At 56.5% G+C, this 22,265-nt stretch overlaps 1 protein-coding gene across 2 annotated transcripts; it reads right to left on the reverse strand.

Annotated features, from left to right (window-relative positions):
- Positions 1–4,880: 4,880 nt before the first annotated feature.
- On the reverse strand, positions 4,881–20,283 carry DNAJB5 (DnaJ heat shock protein family (Hsp40) member B5). 2 transcript variants are annotated; one of them, XM_051804645.1, is made up of 4 exons: positions 20,222–20,283; positions 12,965–13,209; positions 10,135–10,733; positions 4,881–5,987 (listed from the first exon to the last, which is right to left on the reverse strand). In XM_051804645.1, exons 2-4 carry the CDS (start codon positions 13,173–13,175, stop codon positions 5,754–5,756), a joined length of 1,044 nt encoding a protein of 347 aa, XP_051660605.1. In that variant the 5' UTR covers positions 13,176–13,209; positions 20,222–20,283; the 3' UTR covers positions 4,881–5,753. The 2 variants fall into 2 exon arrangements, with proteins under 2 accessions (XP_051660605.1, XP_051660604.1); XM_051804644.1 differs by lacking the exon at positions 20,222–20,283 and adding an exon at positions 13,299–13,533.
- Positions 20,284–22,265: the final 1,982 nt, after the last annotated feature.

Genomic DNA, 22,265 nt, shown 5'->3' on the forward strand with positions numbered 1-22,265 from the left:
GATTAATGAGGGGGCAGCTGAGGGCACCCCTTTCTTTGCCGCCATGACTGGCATCTCCCTGTGCCCCCTGGGTTCTGCCTGGGGCCCCAGAGCCATGTGTCCTACCGCAGTCAGGCCCCATGGGGACCATGAGACCTTACAGTGGCCACAGTCCATCCACTCTGGGAAGGGAGATCTCCCTATTGACATTTCCTGCCCCGTGGGCTTCCTTTCCTCATGGGTGTTCCTACTTCAAGGGCTTCCCCTCCTGCTGAGGTTTAAACCCAGCTGGCAACCACTTCTCACACAGCTGCTCATTCACACCCCACTCTCCCCCAGTTTATGTACTGGGCATGGTTGGTGTTCTGTGGTATGGAATATCCCTTTGGCCAGTTCGGGTCAGCTCTCCTAGCCCTTCTCCCTTCCAGCATCGTGTGCACCTGCTCACTGGAAGACCATGGGAACATGAAAAGTTCCTTTGTCCCTCCAGAAATAGGAGTGGGTTCTTCCCTGTTTAGCTTGTTGGCATTAGGGTGCACTATGCACCACTACCTGCTAGAGCCTTATGCTCCTGTAGGTCTGATATTCCAGGCCATTGGAATGGTCTGCTAAACACATTTGTCCTCTATTCCTCTTGAACAGAGGCAGGGCTCCTCTAGTCCTGCTCATAGGATTCTCCACCGACTTCTTGTAGGAATGGATTAGAATTTCTTGTAAAATCACAGCAAATCCTGAGTTGGATGGGATCCATCACGATCACTGAGTTCAACTCCTGGCCCTGCACAGGACACTCCGAGTCACACCACGTGCCTGAGAGTGTTGTCCCAACACTTCTTGAACTCTGTCAGCCTTGGTGCTCTGACCTCTTCCCTGGAGAGCCTGTTCCGGTGTCCATCCACCCTCTGGGTGAAGAACCTTTTCCTAATATCCAACCTAAACTCGCCTGACACAGCTTCAGCCATTCTTTCCATAGGATCCTCTATTCCTATACAAGCCTATATTCCTACACAATCAGCCCTTCAACTCTGCCTGGGAAATGCCTTCTGGAGACCGGGCAGCAACTTTTCTGGAAGAACCCTCATTTGTGATTGCTTTCCTCTGCAATTCCCATACCTGTGCCTCTAGGGTCAAGGTAGGTTTTCCTTCCCATATCCTTGTGTTCTCTCTGTGGTCTTTGCAGGTAAAACCACTGGGTACTCCTATATCCTCCCTCTTCAGTGAAAAGATGCCTGCTCTTACCAGCTTGGGGGAATGGAGGGCTTCTGAAGACGGAAGGCCAGAGGGCAGGGTAGATGTGGATGCCCCATCCCTGGAAGTGGTCATGGCTAGGTTGGAAGGGGCTTTGAACAATCTGCTCTAGTGGAAGGTGTTCCCGCCCATGGCAGGGAGATGGAACGAGATGACCTTTAAGGTCCTTTCCAACCCAGGACTTTCTATGACTCTGTGAAGGAAGGGCAATGTAGGAAGATGTTACTTCCATAGATCAGCTCTCCAAGGAAAAAGGCCAAAGGTGCAGTAATTAACAATTCCCAACAGATGGCTCTCGAAATACAGACGGGACGGCTGGGCTGAGTGCTCGTACCAGATTCATCCCACAAACAGAGATTCTGTTGCATTGATTATATGATGGGCTGAGGCCCACTGTGTGCGGTTCAGCAGGGCCAAGTTCCAGGTCCTGCCCTTGGGTCACAACAAACCCTTGCAGTGCTCCATGCTGGGGGCAGAGTGGCTGGAAAGCTGCTCGGTGAAAAAGGACCTGGGGGTGCTGTTTGACAGTGGCTGAACATGAGCCAGAGTGAGCCCAGGTGCCCACGGCAGTGGTGGTTCTCTGGGGGAATTTAAAAGACATGAATCATAGAATCACAGTATCACAGAATCTTTAGGCTGGAAAAGACCTCTAAGATTGTTGAGTCCAACTGTTAGCCCAACACTGCTGTTTTCACCACAAAACCATGTCCCCTGAGCACCACACCTGCACGTTTTTTTGGACACTTCCAGGGGCGGTGTAGATGTGGCAGTTAGGGACATCTATCAGCCACTACTGCGAAGAACAGCCCACCCAGGCCCCACGGAGGATGAACACCAGCATAGGGAACTCACACCAAGCAAGGTGCTACATAATGTGCCTGTGAGAACACACACAGGCACCCTGAGTGCAAACCAACCAACTTCGTGACCATCAGCTACTAAAGTAGTACAATAAATGTTCATAACAAATATGGTTTAACATGCTCTGCTCAGATCTGTTGTTATTCAACTCTCCAGGTCCATTTGGGCTCCAAAAACAACTGTTGTGGTTTAACCACAGATGGCAACTACATACCACACAGCTCCTTGGTCACCTTCCCCCAGTTTATATGCTGGGAATGATGTTTCATGGTACAGAACATCCCCTTGGCCAGTCTGGGTCAGCTCTCCTCCCCATGCTCTCTCCCAGTTTTTTGTGCACCTGCTCACTGGCAGAGCATGAGACACTGGAAATTCCTTGACTTAGAGTGAGCCCTGATGAGCAACAGCTGAAGCATCAGTGTGTTATCAACATTATTCTCATACTGAATCCAAAACACTAGGAACCAGCTACTAGGAAGAAAATTAACTCTTTTCCAGCTGAAACCACCACTTATTTACTCCATACAATTTACATCATGCCACGTCCCCTACTTCCCAATACCCCATCACCTTTCCTGTCTTTTGATATCACTTTTGATCCCTTCCCAGTACCTGAAGGGAGTCCACAAGAAGGATAGGGAGAGGTTTTTGACAGGGGCTTGTGGTGACAGGACAAAGAGTAATGGCTTCAAACTGAAAGAGGGTGGGTTTAGACTGGATATTAGGAAGAAATTCTTTACTGTGAAGGTGGTGAGGCACTGGTACAGGTTGCCCAGAGAAGTTGTGGATGCCCCATCCCTGGAAGTGTTCAAGGCCAGGTTGGCTGGGGCTCTGAGCAACCTGGTCTAGTGGAAGGTGTCCCTGCCCATGGCAGAGGAGAGAGATGATCTTCAAGGTCCCTTCCAGCCTAAACCACTCTATGACTCTGTGATGGTGATACACACACAGATACCATTCCATTTGTTGATGGACCACTCCTATAAAAGTCCCTTGAGTTCATTCAGTCCATGACCTTGAGCTCCATCTGTCCTAACAGTCTTTCAGGGCAGGAAAGACAGTGTGTGGTGGTGTCACAGGTTGAAACCAGTTTTGATTCCATCACCAACTTTTCCATGAAAAGTTGGCTGGTTTCATCAAAGCCCATCCTCTGTTAATGTGGCAATGAAAGGAGTTCAGATCCCCAAATCCAGTGCCCAGTGATGGTGATGGGAGTATAGCAGCCATGGAAATGGTAATAGGCAGTGTTACATAGCAAGTAGCATATACAGTTTTATTAATTGGCTATTCTTGTCCAAAATCAAACCCTTCTGAGCTACACACTGGACTTGGGAGATGGGCACATGTGTTTTGGTCTCATCTCCTGTCCCTGTGTGTTGATCCTCGTGGGAGCATTGTGCAAAACATATCAGCAGGGGCTGTGCTGCTTGTGCAACTTGTGCCTCTCGCCCTGTCCCAGGGCTCCTTGGAGAGGGGATGGCACTGCTGTCTCTCCAGCCCCTCCGTGCAGCCAGCAAAGAGATCCCTTCACTGACCCTCCCACTGCCCATGTCACCACAACCCAGAGCCCTGAGGGGACACTGAGGCTCTCACCCCCTGCTCCTGTCCCCTGCAATGTGGTCAGCACTACTACGGCCACGTACAAAGGGGAGCAGCCTTTCTGTGACCAAGCAGGTCATGTATTTGTTCCCATCCCCTCGTTATCAGGCCCTGAAGGTCCTGCAAACAAATTTCTTCTTCCCCTCCCTGCCAGCCTCAAGGTCCCTGGCTGGCGGTGGTGATGACTTTGGCACAAAGCCCCGGCATCTCCCATCACAACACACCCTCGAGGAAGTGTATTTTTCAAAATACTTCTTTATTTCTCTCAATACTGACATTACAAAAAAAAAAAAAAAAAGAAAAAAAAAGAAAAAAAAAATTACAAAAAACCCACTATAAAACATTCAGGTCTCGTTGAAACCGAGTAAAACAAATCAGCTTGCATCTGCGCGCTGGCCTGTCTTCTCGCTCACGGCGTCCACCAGATTTCTCTACTGTCGAACTCCACAGGGACCAGTGGAGGGAGCCAGTGGCATCCCCTCGCCGGCCGAAGCGGGCGATTGATTAAATCAGCGCCTCACGGGTCTCCTCGCCCCGAAGGATGACACTGTACAGCTGTACACCACGGACACCCCCCGCACAACCCCCCGCCCAAGGACACCCCATTTCAAGTCAGTGAATTTGTTTGTTTGTTTTTTTTAAAAAACACAAAACAAAACAAAACAAAACAAAAAAAGGATTCCCGGGGTGGGGGGAATTATTTTGGCAGGGGGGTTTTCTCGGCGGTGCTGCGGTGAAATAGGAGCTGTACAAAGCCAGGTCGAACGCGCCTCCCGCTCCATAGCAGCCCTTTTCTGGGGAAAAAAAACTGGCATGAGGCAGAGTGGGCAGAGAAAGGTTAAGAAATATAAAAATTCTCCTGATGGAAATCCAAAGGTTTTAAAAAAATACAGTATTTGAAAATGGAGCCACCAAGCAGATTGCCTCATGCACCTCCCAGCTCCGCCCTGATGTCCAGAAACACCTCCTGAATGAATTGTCCCTGTAGAAAAATATATACACACGCCTCTCTCTTCTTATTAGAATCCCTAAGGTTGACCTGAAACACTAGTAAAACCCACAACTCTGCTCACACTTGGCTCTGCTTTTGCACCCAGATTAGTGCCACACGCACACACACTCCCCCTCTGGGGGGTTGCTGTTCGTGTGGCTGAATCATCCCCCTTGCAAAAAAGCCTGGGTGCGTCAGGCCAGGATCCCCAAAACAGGCAGAGAAAAACCTTTACGAAGTTTATCTAATGAGCTCTATATATATGTATTTAAAAAATAAAAGCAGCAATGCAAACTCAACACATCTGAAAAAAGAAAGCTCCACCCTGGGCTTTCCCCCCTCCTCCTGCTGGCTGGGGCCCTGTGGGCAGCAGGTGCAGGCAGGCTGTGCCCACGAGCACCGGTGACATCCCCAGGCAGGGGCAGGAGGTTGGATGGACCATCCCCACATGCTCCGTTGTTTGGCACTGCCGAGGCTCGGTGTAGGCTTGGCACAGGAGAGTGGGCCACGGCCGGACTCGGTACCGTGGTCCCAGGTGAGAAATAGTCCGGCTACTGGGGGGGCCACCGCGGGCAGGAGTAATTGGCACCGCGGGACAGCCGGGACCCCAAACAGCAGCAAGTATCAAAGAGGGGAAGAGAAAAACCAGCAGCGGGGACGCCAGATCCTGCGGAGTCCTATTTACACTGCGCTGGACCCCGACAAGTCCAGCCTCTTGTGGAAAGAGTGGCTTGAAAAGCAGGTGACATAAAAAACCCACGACGCGACGCACCTCCCGGGGCAAAGGGCCCACGGCTCTCGCTCGTGCGAGGCAGGAAAGCTGGACCTCTGGGGAGAAAGAAAAAGTCTGGCAGCCTGTGGCAGACAGGAGACTCCCCATTGTTGGAGTAGAAAACTGGCAAAGAAGAATGGATGGGGGGTGGGTCGGGTGGGTTTTTTGGGGAGGGAAAGTAGTGTGAGGGGTGGTTGTCTTTTTTTTTTGCATTTAAAAGTGCTGTGACACCTTGGCTCTGTGCAGGCCAGGTGCTGTGGCACATGCGTTTGGAGTATTGCTGCTTTGGAGGAGAGTCCCAGGGCTCTAGGAGCATGGGAGGTGCTGCTTGAGGATCTGTCTCGTCTGGGGAGCTATTCTGTCTGGGAAGCGGATTTTGAACTCCACGATCAAGTCTCCTCGCTGGCTGGGGGCCTTGGGGAAGGGCAGACCCTCCCCACGCAGTCTCTTCACTGTCCCCGGCTTGATGATGTCGTTGCAGGGAAGTGGGATCACCCTTCCGTCGATGGTGGGAATGTTCACTGTGCAGCCGCACAAGGCCTGAGGGGAGAAGAGGGGACACGCCATCAGATGGGGCTGACACCCCAAAGCATCCCAACAGCTACACCCCGTCCCCCCACCGGCTGCTCCCTGGGTTAAACCACCCAGGTCCCTTTGGATGATGCCCAAGAGCACGGGGTGACGCTCACCACTGCAAGCCCGGCTCTCTGCTGGTGCCAGCCCAGTCTAACCACCACGAACTGGGCTGCAGAAGCCATGCAGGAGAGGGGTGCCCCAGCCTCACTGGGGGAAGGACTTCCCTCCCCTCCTCCTGGCTTCCCCAGGAGGCACCACCAGCAAGCACCAAGCCACCCACAGCAACAGGACAGGCTAAATTTAGCACCTGTCCAGCCTCGGGCAGCCGAAAATCCAGCTGAGATCATGGGATGCCACCACGACTCATCAGCTGTCACCCTCTGGAGCACGGCAGCTCTGCCTGGCGCTGGGGTTATCTATAGCACAGCCTGTGCCCCATCCCCACCACTGACAGGCCCCACAAGGCCACGCTGACGCGGGATGATGGTGTGGCCATGGCACAGTACCGAGCTTTCCTGGGAGCCAGGCTGCCAAAGGGGCTGGTTCCTAGGAAACCAGCCAATGGGTCACCCATCCCCATGGCAAAGCCAGGAGCCAGTGCCGGGGGTGCCACCTCGCTGTACCCCAGCCTCCGGAAGCAGCCGGGGCGGTGGGCGCCGCGGCAGGCACACACCGGCCTGCATTGGTGAGCCACGTGACGCGGGAATGCAGCAAGAAAATCCTTGTGTCCTTAAATAACTCAGACAGCTCTGGCGTACATGTGGGCAGGATCATCTCCAGGCTTTCAGCAAAGGCTGATGGAGAAGACTGCGGAGCGATGCTTCTGGAAGTGGGGGGTGGTTTGCTGAGGTACAGCCCTGAGCTTCCGTGTGGGGGCTGGCTCAGGTTTGCCACCCTGAACTGGGTCCTGGGAGGCCCAGTCCTCCCAAAATGCCCTGCAAGGGGAGGGGGAGAAGATGCAATTGCTGTTTCTGGAGTAGGTGGGAGAATGTTCTGCATTCCCCCCCCCAGGAAAAGCCTCCAGTGGCAGAGCAGCAACAGGCACCAGGAGAAACATCTCTTCTCGTGCCGGCCACTGGCTCAGGGATGATGGACATGGCTTCTGCAGGTGAATCAGGGCTTTGCACCAGGGGGTTCACAGAGGGGTCTGTGCCAGAGCCAGCTGGGGGTCTCTGGTGAGAGAACAGGAGAGAGGGTGCTGTCTCCTTGCACAGCTCATCTGCACAGGCCTCCTCCTGGAAAGGTTGTCCTCCAGGGATGAGCTTTTCTGCCTGCAGGAAGATGCCATCGCCAGCTGTGTGCGAGCAGCAGGTGCTTGGCTGATCTCCAGCAGGTTGTGGGAGGGAAACAAAGGACAATCTCCCAGCATCAAGGAATTTCTGCCTGCACTCACCCAAGGATGCCAGAGCCCTCCTGCTCGCTTGTGCCCACTTGCCGTGTGCCACGGAGGGCTGCACAGCTACATGTGTGCCAGTGAAAGGACATCTCCAGCCCCAAAATGGAAAGAAGAACAAGAACTCCCTATGGGAACACGTAGATGAGGAAAGCAGAGGGATGGGAACAGAGCAGGCGGTAACAGCGAAGGCAGACGGGATCTTAATGTTTCCTTCCCAAAGCCAAGACGCAAGAATCTGAGGCGATCGCTCCTCCACCGTATGTCCCTGTTTTTCATTCCTCTTGCTCAACTTCACTGGCATTTGGGAAACCGGTTGCTGAAGTAACACCAGTCACCGCGGGAGCTACCCCGCATCCTAGAAAGAGGTTTGGTTTATCCCTAGGGATGAAATCACCCTGGGTTTGATAGCTGAGTGCTGTGCTGTGCGAGCAGAGCTCTATCTAGGTCAGCGCCGGGTCCTCCTCCGCTCGCAGCGGAGCTGACGGGGAGGACGTCGCCATCGGTCGCGTCTCAGCCGGGCGCTGACGCGTGGATGCCTTGAGGAAGGTGACGCCAGGTAAAGGATGCAAAGCGGGATGGTGCCGAGGGCAGGCGTTAGCCTGGCAGCCAGGCGGGCACGAGGCCCCGCCGGCAGCGCTGCCTCCTGCCAGAGGCAGCTGCTGGTGGAGCAACGCCTCTCCTCCCTCCCGCGGCTTCCTGCTGCAGCACACGCCTGTAATTTTAGGAAGGAAGTCGAGGAGTCCCTGGAGTAACCCTCATACACCCCTGATTTTGCAGCGGACAGGTGGCAAGCAACCTGCACTGCCCTGGCCAGGCATCCAGCAGGGCTGGAGGGGGCTGGGAGGGGCCTCCAGCACAGCAGTGAGTGGGGTCACAGGACCCACTGCCTGCCAGCTTTGCTGGCACTGTGCTCTCATGGCAGCAGCAGAGACTAAAGCTCAGGCTAAAAAAGGCAGCCTTGCAAGGAAGAAGGGTGAAAGGAGAGTCCTCAAGGGCTGACCAGAGGCTCAGGCAATGAAGAGGTTGTACTCTATCATGTATTGACGTGGCAGCATACAGAGCTGGGGAGGTCTCAGCACCTGCTCATGCTCCAGAGAACTAAAGGAACTTCTTCTCACAAAAGATAAAAGCAGCAAAGTATAGCCCTGGCTACGGATGGCAGCCAGGCCAGCAGCTCCATGAGGACACCCAGCATGTCGGGCTTGCGGTGAGGAAGGACAGAGACCAGAAACTCCAGCTCAAAGAAATGAGGAATTTTGCCTGGACCAGCAATTTTCCACTTTGTGACTGCATTGTGCAAACCCAATGCCAGCACAGAGATCACAAGTGTTCAACACTTATGGTGCAACACAGCACGTGAGGCTGGAACAGGTTTCTCCGGTTGCTTCTCAAAGGTCAACTCTAGGCAAGAGTCCCTCCAGCCTGGGCAGTGCACAAACCTGGGCTAACATGGTCTGGACATCAGCACAGACAGCTCAGGGTTAATTTTATGGATAAGGGGAACAAACAGAAGGAAACATCTGAGATATGGCATGCATGGCTCCATAAATAAGGCATTCTCTCCCAAGTATTTCTGGATCAGCCACAGGAACCAGCCACTGCAGGAATAAACCTCCGCACTTCACACTGTGAGGGAAACTGAACTCCTAAGTCTTGCAGCTTAACTGGAGCTGAGTTTGCTCCAAGAGTGCCCAGTTTCTGCCTGACCCACGTGGCTCCTCTTTGCCCCCAGTACACGTTGTCACAGCCCCAGCTGGGATGCAGAGCCGCCGCAGAGCTCTCCTGACTCGCTGGCACACTTCACAAGCTCACGTTTCCCTACCTCGGGTCTGGCCCATTGAGCTTATTTCTATTAAATGCACTTCAGAACATAAATCTGCCTTCAGGAAGGAAAAAAAAAATCAGCTCATTAAGAAGACAGACAGCGTCTACCGTCTGAAAGGAATAGCAAATGGCAGCTGCCAAAAACGTCAATGTTAAATGCAGCTGCCAGCTGGGATTTATTATATGGTAGTTATACAGCAGCAGCAGCAGTGAACAGCACATCTTGTACTGAGGTAATCTCCACTTTCCTCTCCCACCTTCACACAGATTGCTGGCTCTGATGCACCCAGCCTGGCCACGACCTCCAGGACTGGCAGCCTGGATGCGTTGAGTTTTACTCACTGCCTGGATATTTCATCTATTTTGTTCCTTATTTAGGAAAGCCAGAACCAAGGAAAACAGCTAAAGCACTGCTCAGGGAGGGTGAGGGATCACCTTCCTCCACGTGACCCTGCTCTCTGCCCACAGGGAGAGGCACCTGGTGCCATCCCGGGCAGTAACTAAGCCACAGCAGGCTCAGATATGAGAAGAGCAGGGATCAGACTCTTGCTAGCCAACGTGGATTTTCCCTTGTTCCTACAGAGTATCTGGGCTCTGTTCCACACACGAATACCCTACGCTAAAACAGAAAAACAAGACATATGGAGAAGGGAAAAAATGGATAAATACCACCTGTACTGGCTCAAGGGACCACAGCATCCATGTCCTACACCCGGCATGGAGGTTGAGCATCTCCAAAACCAAGAGGGAGTTGGCCTCTGCAGCTCCTTTTTCATGACCTACCTGGTCCTTTGTACTCAGTTTTGGGAGAGGGACTGACTCCCATCGTGGCCCCAAATGCCATGACCCAGTGCCACCTCCCAGCCCGGGGGATTTACCACCTATACCCACCTCTTTAAGACTGATGTTTGCCGTGTAGATCACGTTTGTCCCATCCCTCTTGAAGTGTGAGTGAGGCTTGTCCTTGAGGATGAAGACGATGTCGGCAGGGATGTTATCTGGGGTGGCATCCCCTTCTTTGGGGAATGTGATTTTGGTTCCCTCCTTCCAACCCCGTTTGATGACAATGTTTAGGATCTTGTCCTCAGTCCGCATGGTCCGGCCATCAGCGTTGACCCTTCTGCGCGTGATCTTCATCCTCTTGGTGGATCCGTGGTAGATCTCTTCCAGGGACACCTTGAGCTCGTGGATGACAGGAGGGTCTTGGACCTTCCTCCGTGTGTGCAGGGACTCTTGGTGCCGCCGGTGAACCCCATTGATGCCGTTGAAACCAAACCTGCCGAAGGCACTGAAAGGGTCATCGTCATCATCCATATCCATGTCTTCCTGGTCAAAGCCATTGAACATCCGGGAGCGGCTGCTGGCGAAGAAGATGTCGAAAGGGTTGGAGCCTCCAAAGAAGGATGCGAAGGTGGCATGGGGGTCTCCATGGAAGGTATAGTGGAAAGTGCTTCCTGAGCCACCTGAAGAGCCACCTCCAGTTTTGAGACCTGGAAGAGAAGTGGGAAGACAAGACATGAAGGCTCATCTGCTGGGGGATGCTGTGCTGGCACTGCACTTTCCAGATGGGAGGATAGTCTCTGTGGCCAACAGGTAGTTACTCCACTATCTCCTGGGTGTGCAGGTCACCCCTTCCAGCTTAGCCACCTGTGAAGACCATGGGCCAGGTGGGCACCACCTCTATCCATGACACATAGTCCTGCCCCTACACCCAGCAAGCTCAAATTCCATTCAGGTTTTGTCCCCTCTGTCCCTACCGAAGGGCTTCTTTGGCTTTCTCCACCCAATTCAGAGTATTTTAATTTAAAATATATCCTGATTAGCCCATGTCCATTTTTCCCCATGAGCACACTCCTGTCTGCCCCAATAGCCTTGCCTCTTGGTCTGGACATTAGGAAAAAATTGTTCACAGAACGGGCGGTCAGGCATTGGAAGAGGCTGCCCATGGAAGCAGTGGAGTCACCATCCCTGGAAGTGTTCAGAAGGTGTGTGGACGTGGCACCTGTGAACATGGCAGTGTTACATTAAATGATCTTAGAGACCTTTTCCAACCTCCATGATTCTGTGAGCAGGTGGAAGTCGGCAACCTTCCAGGTCAGCACGCAGCTCCTGCATACCGACTGTATAAAACACCAGGTAAGATCCAGGTTTGGATCTTTTGGCAACCCTTCCCATGGAAAACTCTCCTGCTGGGTCCCAGACTGAGCCTTATATTACTGCAACTCCCCTCAGGTCCCAAGGTACATTCGAAGTGCCCCCCAGAAGAGGTCACACACACTCTGCAAGGCTATTTTTGACCAGGAGGGGTGGGAAGGGTTAAGCCAAGCCGAGCTCAGGGACTATTTTCAGGGCATGCCAGTGACAGTGAAGGGCTATTTCTGACAGGCTGTCCCTTGCGCCATGCCCCCACCTCCCTTCACAGCAGGACAAGTTTGGGGGTCTCTTCTGATTGATGAAGTTAATATTCTGGGTGGGTCAGAGGAGCTTTTGCTTCACCTTGCCCATCACAGCCTGTAGGACCCAGAAGCTCCTCAAAATACCAATCACCAACATGTTGCTCCAAAAAATGGGAAAAAAAAGGTGTGTGGGGTCACGGACCAGGACTCATCTAATGCTGATGGGGCAAGGGGGAAGAAGGTGTTTAACTTGATGGGGCAATGAGGGCGGGCTCTCCCCTCCTTCCTTAACTCACTCTTATTTTAGATGCCTGCAGGTGATGGGGATTTCGCCAAATCCCCAGTGAGCCCCTGTCCCTAATGGACTGTGCAGCCAGGAGGTTTCACCTTTAATCCCATGACGCCAGCATGAGTGGGGTCCGATTTCATCAAGGCCTCCCGGGAAAAGCTGTTTTCCCACTTGAGACAGTCTCTTCTCATTTTACAGGGTGGCAAAATCACTGTGCCTGGTGCACCCATTATAGCCCTGACATAACTAAAGGGTAGACAATTAACCCATCGCTGGTTAATTCTGCTGGTGGCTTGTGAGGGGGATGCACCTGCCCGAAAGAGGGGCTGCCTCTTCCATCCAGCAGCCTGTTCCTGCCAGACCTCCTGCTCTTTTAAGCACCCAAGTCCTGGGCTGATTAATGCAGATGCTATTCAGCACTCTCCTCGAATGGGGTTGTGCTCTTCCATCTTCGACTAATAAGGTTGCCTGCGTTGGAGCAGCTCTCCTCCTCCTCCTCCTCCTCCATGCCAACCACCAGACAACAGCAGCCTCTTGGTTTCAAAACAAGGGCCTATTACTTAAATTGGGAAAAGCTTTGAATCCAGTAGGTCAGCCTGTACCAGGAAGGACAGCGGGACCAGTGCCCAAATGCAGGGGGCATGTGGGCAAAAGCAATACTTCTCTGGTGCTTTATTTAGGTCAGTTAAAGAGCAGCTAATGAGTTACCCCAGGTATGATGCAGGAGATGAGCTCCTTCCACTTCCATCTCTCAGCCCACACCCGGGGTTTTGGGGCAGAGGGCAGGAGAAGCCCAGCCATCCCAGGGAGCAAGGCAGCAGGCTGCAAAAGTGGAGCAGCCCGGGGAGGAGGGGGATGTGAGGTGATTTCTGGTGCCTGCGGAGCATTCAGTCTCCCCCATTCTGTGGCTACCAGTCCCACTTCAGGAGCAGACATGGAACAGTGGAACACCTGTGTGTGAAAACTCTCCCTCTCCTGCAAAACCAAGTTGAACCCCACACTCCTGCCTCCCAGTGGGAAGTGCTCATCTCCTTACCTTCCTCCCCATATTGGTCGTAAACGGCTCGTTTCTTGGGGTCACTCAGGACATCATAAGCCTCTGCGATCTCCTTGAACTTCTCCTCGGCGTTGGGGTCTTTGTTCTTATCAGGGTGGTATTTCAGGGCCATTTTCCGATAGGCTTTCTTGATTTCATCCTCATTGGCGCCGCTCTGGATGCCCAAAATCTTGTAATAGTCCTTCCCCATGACAGCAACACTGCCGGGAGCTGAGTACTTATTCCTGAAAGCAGAAAGACAGCTCTTCGTAAGGTGAATATCGCCCTGGGGCAGCCCGGGACGGGGCCGGCACACACCGGCACTGGCACGCACTTATCGCGGAGCCGACGCTCCCTGCGTCCCGCTGGCCAGCAGCACCAAAGCCGGCTCCAGTCCACGCTTCCCACTAGAGGTCAGAGCCCCGGTGCCAGAAGGTGTCCCAGCTCTGGCTCTACCCTTCTGAGCCCCACGGCAGGGATAGACAGACTCATCTCCGAGGCTGACAGGGAGAGAGAGCCTGAGTCGGGGCACGGCGCTATTATAGGGGCCACGCCACTGCCAACGTCAGGCCAGGACTGCATCCCTGTCCGTCCCCCCTGGCTGAGTCAGGAGGGCTGAGCTATGTCTAAATGTAGCTGCCGGCCTGTGTCCACCCCCCCGCCTGGTTCTCTCCCAGCTGGGGACCTGAGACCCAAGTCGGGGTGATGACAGCAGGTTTTTGGAGACTGAAAGCAGTGGCAGGGACCATGCTGCGCCTTCACCTTAGAGGAACTTCAAACATTTTGTTCCTGAAAGCAATTGGCATTCAGCTGGAGATAAGCGCCTCCGGCTGTCAGAGCCGTAATTTGTATTTAGCGAAGAGAGAAAAGAGCCGTTAGACAGAAACATCTTGTGATGGTGGGAGGGCTTTTTTATTTTTTTGTTTAAAAAAAATCCAACACTTTTTAGCCTGACTTGCACTCCCCGAGAGCCTCCAACTGCCTCTTGCAGTAAGGCAGGAACCCAGGGCTCACTCGCTCCATCGTGCGGGGGCTGGGGCCGTGGCCATGCCTATGCCTATACTAAGGCATGGAAAACCCGGTGGCCGTAATTCATCCCCCAGTCACGCCGCTGGAGTGGCACTGACCCAGGAAGCAGCCACAGGAGAAGGGAGGGCTGCTCCTCCAGGCAGAGACTGAGCAAACCCCATGCTCCTCAACCTTTGGTTATCTGACAGTAAACTCCTGCTCCCCCACTCCCCAAACCACGACTCAGTGCCTGCTGCTGGCCCTGCTCCTCCCAGGCACTGTCCCAGCAGACTCCCTGCTCTCCTGCTGCTCGCATCCTGCTCTCTGCTACAGTCCAGGTTTCACCCTGCCCAAACGCCCCTGAGCAGCCTCAGCTCACTGTGCCACTCCAGCACATGGATTTTGGCACAGGGTGTGAGCCTTCACCCTTTTCTTCACCACCATGCAAGCTACCAGATGTTCTTCCCCACTCTTATTCTATCCCTGAGATCCTGTTGGAGCTCTCAACCACAGCAGCTCAATCAAAGGTGGCTGTGCCCCCCCAGGATCCATCCCTACACTGCTACAGAGAGCCCTTAGCATCCACACCAAGCATCCAACACTTTCCTTGGGCCACGCCTTGGACAACGACCACCTTGGAAACTGGCTCCACACTTGGCCACCTCCATCCAAACCATCAACCTCTGCTCTTTTTTGCCCCAGCCATGGAGCAGGTACTTTGCTGTAGATGGTGAGGGGGGCTAAGGCTAAATTAGGGGAGACGGAGGCATCTGCAGACACGTGCAGCAGCTCAAGGGGCACAGAAGAGGTGGGAGGAGGTCCCTGGGGGCGTAAGGAGCACGGACAGCGTCTCTCGTGGCAGCTCCTGCGCGCGGAGACGCCGGCAGCACCCAGCCCACGCAGGCGCTGGGGGATGCTCTGCCCCCTGCCCACCCCCACCTCCCCTCCCCGCGGGGCTGGGGGGCTGCGGGAGGCCCTGGGGTGAGCAACAGGCAGCAGCACCAAGAGCTAACTTGTCAATGTCCTCCACACAAAGGTCACTCCAACGCCTCCCTTCCCCACAGCAGCCTCCAGTGGAGGACAGGGGCTCCCTGTGACCAGCACCAGGACCAGGATCAGGATTTGGCCCTGTCTGGCTGATGCTGACCCTCCCACAGCGAGGGCAAACCAAGCAGCACTGAAGGCAACCCCATCACACCCTGGCTCCAGCAACAGAGGTGACAATCCTTCTATTGTCCCCCCATAAGCACCACAGTGTCCAGCTCTGACCCCGCGCAGCCCAACTCAGCAGCGCCACTGGGACCCTGTCACCCAGCCAAAACTCCACGGAAAATACGAAAATACATTAAAACAGGCTTCCCATGAAAATACATCCTGTTCTGGCAAATGCTCTTGCCCCCCGAAAGATCTCTGGTCTTGCCCACTGAGGGGTCTTTGGGGATGCCTGCCGAGGATATTCTCCTGACCAGAGAGCCCTCTGTCCGGCTGGGCATAGGGAGGGGGGAATTCCTGGACCGAAATGCATCCCGGTGCCGCGGTTTACCGTGCTGGAGAGGACCAGGTGCTGCCGGGTGACCCGGTGGGTTAAGGCACGCTCCCAAGGCTCAGCTCACATGCACAATGGTGGTAAAACACGACTCTGTCCCCGCAGAGCCTCCCTCCTTCCCTCCCACCTCTCTGGGATCAGCTGCGCCTTGCCACCGCTCCTCTCCCCCTTCTGCTCAGTCATCCTCTCCTGCCTTCCCATTTAACCCCCTCGGGAGCGGTGGGGGGTTTCAGCCAGGAAAAGCCATTCCTGCATCTCTCTCCCAAAGCAGACGCCTTCGGATAAGCCACGGCCACCCTGCCTTAGAAAACCACAGGCATCCCCTGGCACTGCCGAGCCAGCCCAGCCTCCATCCTCCTCTCGCAACCACACCAAAAGAAAAAAATAATTAAATAAAGAATAAATCTTTGTTCCGGCCCCGCACATGACATCAGCCCGAGCAACCGCTGGGTGAGCGCGCCAGCTGAATAGCGATCGCTTGACATAATCCCTCCGCTCGGCAGTCATCTAAGGGAACAAACCCAGCCCGGCAGCGGCACTGGCCAGGTTTTTTTTGTTCCATCCCGGGGTGCAAGGTCACCGCGGGATGCCGGAGACAGGCGCTGATGGTTTAATGAGGACACAAGGTCGAGAGGCGGAAACCCACTTACCGAAACTTTACGAACACATTCATAGTCCAAGCTGTCATTTTTAAGGGCTCTAGTTTTATTTTAAACATCGCGGCTGTCCGCAGGCGCCGGCAGGTGCTGTGCGCCCGGCCGGGAGGCGCTGGAGGGTGGGAGGAGGGCGGCGGGGAGAAAGGTGCCGGCTCGTGCCGGGGACGCCGCCGCCGACAAGGGATGCTCTGGTGGCGAGCCTCCCCCTCCAGCTCCCCAGGCACACCCAAAGGGCAGCTCCTCGCCAGCCCGGCGGCCGCGGTTGGCTCTGACCTCACTCCCAGGGTGGCTCCGAAAGGGCTCTGGTCGACGCGGTGCTGCTGGGGAGCTGCCGTCCTTTGTGCGCTTCCCAGCCGCGCGCGGAGAGACCCTTCAATGGAGTCGCTCGCCGTGCTGTAATTTTCCCTTTAATTGGTTTCTCGACGCTTTCTCGCTAAACCGACGGATTAAGACACTTCTGCTTAATCCGTCAGTTCCTGCATCCTCCTTCCCTGCTGCCGCAAGGCGCCCGGCAGCCCCGGTACTGGCACGTCCCCCGCGCAGCCCCCGCCGAGGAGCAGGGAGAGCAGCCAGGAGCCCCTCGGTGTCCCCAGAAACGACTCTGCTGACGCCCAGGGCTGTGCACCCGCCAGGCGAATCGGGGAGGGAGAAAAGTAGGGCGGCGTTGATATGGAAAAAAGTCACGTTAACCAATGTGCACCTCCCCAGCTTTCCCCTTCGGATGTGCGGGGGTCCCTGTATCCCCCTCACCGGGCGCCGGCACTGGTCCCCCCGTAGAAGGGAGCGCCGCTCTCCCGCCCAGGACCGACCAGGAGCTCCCAGCGATGGCAGGGCAGCGGGATGGGGACGGTGCGTCCCCCGAGCCCACGGCGCAAAAACCTACTTCTGAGAAGTCACCTTCAGGCGCGCCAAGGAAAGCCAATGCCACCGCGTCCCCCCGTCCGTCACCGCCACTCGCGGGCCACGGAGAGCATCCTCTCCGGACGCTCCACACCGAAATTGGGCAGCTATCCCGGGACATCACCGGGCAGCTCCTGCATCCCACCCTCGGGAAGTGAAATGCCAGGAGGGCGACAGCCCCTATCCCGCTGCGTCGCCGGGGCCGGGGGTCCCGCTGCGCTCCGAGTGCCGGGTGGGATCGGCGGGCTTCGGGTGCCGAGGGAGCGCATACCTCTCGGCGCGGCTCCAGAAGAGCAGGATGGCCGGCATGGCAGCGTATCCTGGGTTCAGTCAGGGAGCTGGAGGGGATCTTGTCGTGCCGGGGCAGGCAGAGCCACCCGTGCCCGTGCTGGATGGCAGCCGCAGGCAACCAGGCAGCAATGTCATGACTACCCGCAATGAATCATCCCCTCCCCGAGCCCCCACACGCACCGCCCGCCTCCCCCTCCCCACCGACAGCCCCACTGGGGTGCCGGCACCTGCGTGGGGACGGGGTTAACCCTCCCCTCGCTGCCTCTGTCGGCACAGCCCCCACTGCCAGCCCCGTCGGCGGCTGCCTCCTGCGTGGGCGCGGACCAGGACCCCCGCTCAGCGTCTCCTCACAGAGTCTCCCATTTCCGTGCCCACGGGGTGCTGCCTCCTGCGTGGGGATGAGGTCAAGCCCCACTCACCATCCCCCACAGACAGGGTCTCCCATTTCCAGACCTATCTAGTGCTGGCTCCTGGGCAGGGATGGGATCAAGCTTCCCTCACCAGCGTCTCCTCAAGCAGGATCCCCTCTTCCCAGCCCCACTAGGGTGCTCATACTGGTGTGGGGATGGGGTCAAGCCCCCCTGTGCAGCCCCCCCATTTAGGGTACCCCCTTTCCAGACCCACCAGGGTGCTCACAGTGGTGTGGGGGTGGGGTTAAGCACCCTCATTGCACACACCACCACTCCCTGTCCCCTGTCCAGCCCCCACTGGGGAGCTAAGAACTTCACTGGGATGGGGTTAACCCCACTCCCAAGCCCACAAGCGCTGTCCTTTTTAGGGGTGGACCATTTAGTGCCTTGGTGAGAAGCTGTCACTTGCATGGGAGGGGGTTTGCCCCTGCGGTGTGACCCAGTCCACTGACCCACATGTGTCCAGGGCTGACCCCTTGCCACAATCCAGCTCCACTGGGACTCGATGTCTGCCCCAAGAGGAAAGTAAGTTAACCCTTCCCATGTCGCTGCCAGCTCTTCGGGGTGGACACTGCCACCTCGACTGGGGACGGGGTTAACCCCTTCCATGCTGGTCCCTCCGACCCTGTTACTGACACCTGGGGAGGACGTTATCCACTTTCTCATCAGCCAGTTGAGCCCCACTGGGATACACTGGTACCCTCCGCAGGGCAGTGACAGGTGTTAACCCCTTCCTGACCACACCACATGGCTGAAACGGGGCACATTATTCCCTTCAAAGTGGGACATGAGAAAGGGATTAATTCCCACTTCATCACCCTCTCCCGCCCGACTGGGCTGTACTGCAGCCCCATCGTGGAGATGTTAACCTCTTTCTCCCAGCCCCACTTGGATGCACTGTCACTGCTATGGGGCAGGGGGATTAACCCCTTCCTGCCTCCCCCTTCAGACCCACAGGAACATGTGGTCACTGTGTAGGGCAGAGCAGTTAACCCTGACCCATAGCCCTACCAAGAAAGTCTGTCACCCCACAGAGGCAGATATATCCTTCCTCCCCCACCTTCAGCCCCACAGAGACTCTATGTCACCCCATGGTGACAGGACCAGGTGGCTAGCTCGTGTTTTCCATCCATGAAGGGACAGAGGGGGTCAGCTCCCCTTCTCAGCTCCACAGCAAAACTCTGTCACCAAATCCCTGTCATCTCTCGGGCAAGGGGGGGCCTGATCCTGCCAGCCCAACGGAGAGTCACTTCATAAAGCAAAGCTTTAACCCTCACATCAGGACAGACTGTCAGTCCATGGGTGCACGGGGGTTAGTGCCCCTTCCCAGGCCCACAGGGGCACGCTGTCACTCCATGGGCAGAGGGACCAACGCCCCCAGCCCTGTAGCAACACCCTTATAACCCCACAGGGCAGTGATACTGACTCCCCAGCCACACAGCAACATCCTATGGGGCAGGGGGGTTGACCTCCTCCAGTCTCTTAGTGACATCCTGTCATTCTACAGGTAGAGGGACTGATCCCCATCCAGCCCCACAGCAACAGCTCGGCACCCCACAGCAGAACCGCAGTGACAGCCTGTCACTCCACCAGGCAGGGGGGATGACCCCACTGCGACACTCCGTCACCTCACAGGGTAGGGGGATTGCAGCCCTCCGTCACACAACGACACCCTGTCACGCCAGTGGGCAGGGGTACTGCCCCCCTCGACCCCATGGCAACAACTTGTTACCCCATGGCGCAGAGAGGCTGACCCCCCCCAGCCCCACAGGGCAGGGTGACATGACCCTCCCGGCCCATAGGGACATGCTGTTACCCCACAGGGCAGAGTGACAAATCCCCCCCAGCCCTACAGCGACAACTTGTCACCCCACGGCAGCCCCACAAGGACACCCTGTCACCCCCTCGGGGACAGGGGGTGTGTCCGCCTCAAATCCCACAGGGACACGCTGCCCCCTCGGGGGCAGGGGGCGTGTCCGCCCCAAATCCCACAAGGACACGCTGTCACCCCACAGGGGCAGGGGGTGTGTCCGCCCCAAATCCCACAAGGACACGCTGTCACCCCACAGGGGCAGGGGGCGTGTCCGCCCCAAATCCCACAGGGGCACGCTGTCACCCCACAGGGGCAGGGGGTGTGTCCGCCCCAAATCCCACAGGGACACGCTGTCACCCCACAGGGGCAGGGGGCTTGCCCCCCACCCCAGTCCCACAGGGACAACCCGTCACCCCCCGGGGCACGGGTCCAACCCCCCCCTCCCCACAACGTCACCCCCAGGGAGAGGGACCTGACCCGCCCCACGCCCACCGTGACACCCCCCGGGGCAGGGGACGGACGCCGCCGGTCCCACGGGCTGGCTGTGCGGCGGGGGCAGGGTCTGTGGGGGCTCCGGGGGGTGTGCGTGGCGGGGGCGGTCGGGGGGGCAGCGCTGCGCCCCTCGGCACTCACCGCTCCCGCTGTCCCGGGGCGCCGCGCGCTCGCTGGGCCGCCCCCGCCCCCTGCACGCCACGTCAGGGGAGTCCCGCCCGCGCGCGCCACGCCCCCGTTGGCCTGGGGGGCTGTCCGTCGCCGCGATACGTCGCGCTCATTGGCTGTCCCCCTCAGGAGAGGCGTGGCCGCGCCGCGAGACCGCCCGCCTCCCCCCCGCCTCCCAACCGCCGCCGCCCATTGGCCAGTTCAAGCCCGCCCCGCCCTGTCGGCGCTCGCTCATTGGCCCGGCGCGCGCTCGCAGCGGCGGGATCCCCGGGGGGAATCTTCTGGAAAGGTGTGACGTCACCGGGACGCCGCGCCTCACCTCCCCCTCCCCCTCCTCCACCCCCGCCCTCAGAACGGAGGCGTGTGAGTGGGGCCGGGGGGCTGTCGTAGGGCCGGGGGCACTGCGCACACCGTGTGGGGCTGGCAGTCCGCCAGGGCACCGGCACAGCCAGGGCTGGGGTGGTGCGGAATCGCGGGATGAATTAGGTTGGGAGAGTTCTCTGCGATGATCGAGTCCAGCCTATGACCCAACACCACCATGGCGAGTAGACCATGGCGTCGAGTGCCACGTCTGGTCTTAAACACCCCGAGGGGCGGTGACTCCACCACCTCCCTGGGTTTTAAACACCCCGAGGGGCGGTGACTCCACCACCTCCCTGGGTGCGTTCCAGTGTCTAATCACCCTTTCTATGAAGAAATTCCTCCTGACATTCAGCTTAAACCTCCTCTGATACAGCCTGAGGCCATGTCCTCTTGTCCTGTCACTTGTTACCTGGGAGAAGAGACCGACCACTGCAAGGCTACAGCCTCCTTTCAGGTGGTTCTGGAGAGTGATGAGGTCACCACAGCCTCCTCCAGGCTAAACACCTCCATCTCCCTCAGCTGCTCATCACAGGACTTGTGCTCCAGTCTCTTCCCCAGCTTTCTTGCCTTTCTGTGCAGAAATAGGTTCAAGGTCCTGGAAGTGCTTGGCAGGGCTGGGAAGGCTGAACCCAGGGCAGAAAATGTGAGAAGGCATCTGGGAGGCACTGGATCTGCCCTGGTGCATGGTGTGAGCCACAGCGGGGCTGTGCTGTGGGGTTGCAGGGCAGTGTGGGCATCCCAAGAGCCCTGTGTGCTCCGTTCCATGTGAGGCTGGCAGGGGCAGGAGGGAGAGCGAGCCCCCAAAGGCACTCAGGAAGGGCATTGAGGTGCTGGAGTGTGTCCAAAAAAAGGCGAGGGAGCTGGTGAAGAGTCTGAAGTTCATGCCCTATGAGGAGCAGCTGACAGTGTTTAGCCTAGAGAGGAAGAAGCTCGGGAATGACCTTATTGCTCTCTATAACCACCTGGAAGGAGGTTGTAGCCAGATGGGGCTTGATTTCTTCTCCCAGGAAACTGGCAACAGGATGAGAGCACACAGTCTTAAGCTGCACCAGGGTAGGTTTAGGTTGGTTGGACATTTGAAAGAATTTCTTCACAGAAAGGCTCACATGCTGAAATGGGCTGCCCGGGGAGGTAGTGGTGTTACCGGCCCTGGAGGTGTTTAAAGAAAGACTGGATGAGGCAGTTGGTTCTAATTGCCATGGTGATGTTCGGTCATAGGTTGGACTTGATGATTGCAGAGGTCTGTTCCAACCTAATTGATTCTGTGATACTGTGGGGAGGTCTGGGGAGTCTGAGGGGGATGACTGGTGAGTGCCCACTCCCCAGGGACAGTGCCATACCTGGATCAAACACCCAACACGACAGGACCATTCTCTTTATGCTGCAGAAGGTTCACTGGGGGGTGGCTGAGACGCTTCAGCCATGTGAGGCTGTGAGGGCTCATGTTGTGCTATGCTTTTTCATCATGAAAAAGCCATGGGATTCCAGAGCCTGAGTCCTGTGTGAGGCTCAGGGGCTGTGTTTAAAACAGCCTCTGATCTGACATTGGTGCATCCCAGCTCCACAGCAGCCGTGGCCAGCTCCGGGGAAGCTGTGTAGCTGAGCCAGAGACGCTGCCAGTGCTGTCCCTCTGCAAAGCCCTGTCATGTGTCCC

Source organism: Manacus candei, unplaced genomic scaffold, assembly GCF_025592945.1.
Source record: "Manacus candei isolate 608988 ecotype Guabito, Panama unplaced genomic scaffold, ASM2559294v1 h1tg000061l, whole genome shotgun sequence".
Classification (NCBI taxonomy): Eukaryota; Metazoa; Chordata; class Aves; order Passeriformes; family Pipridae; genus Manacus; species Manacus candei.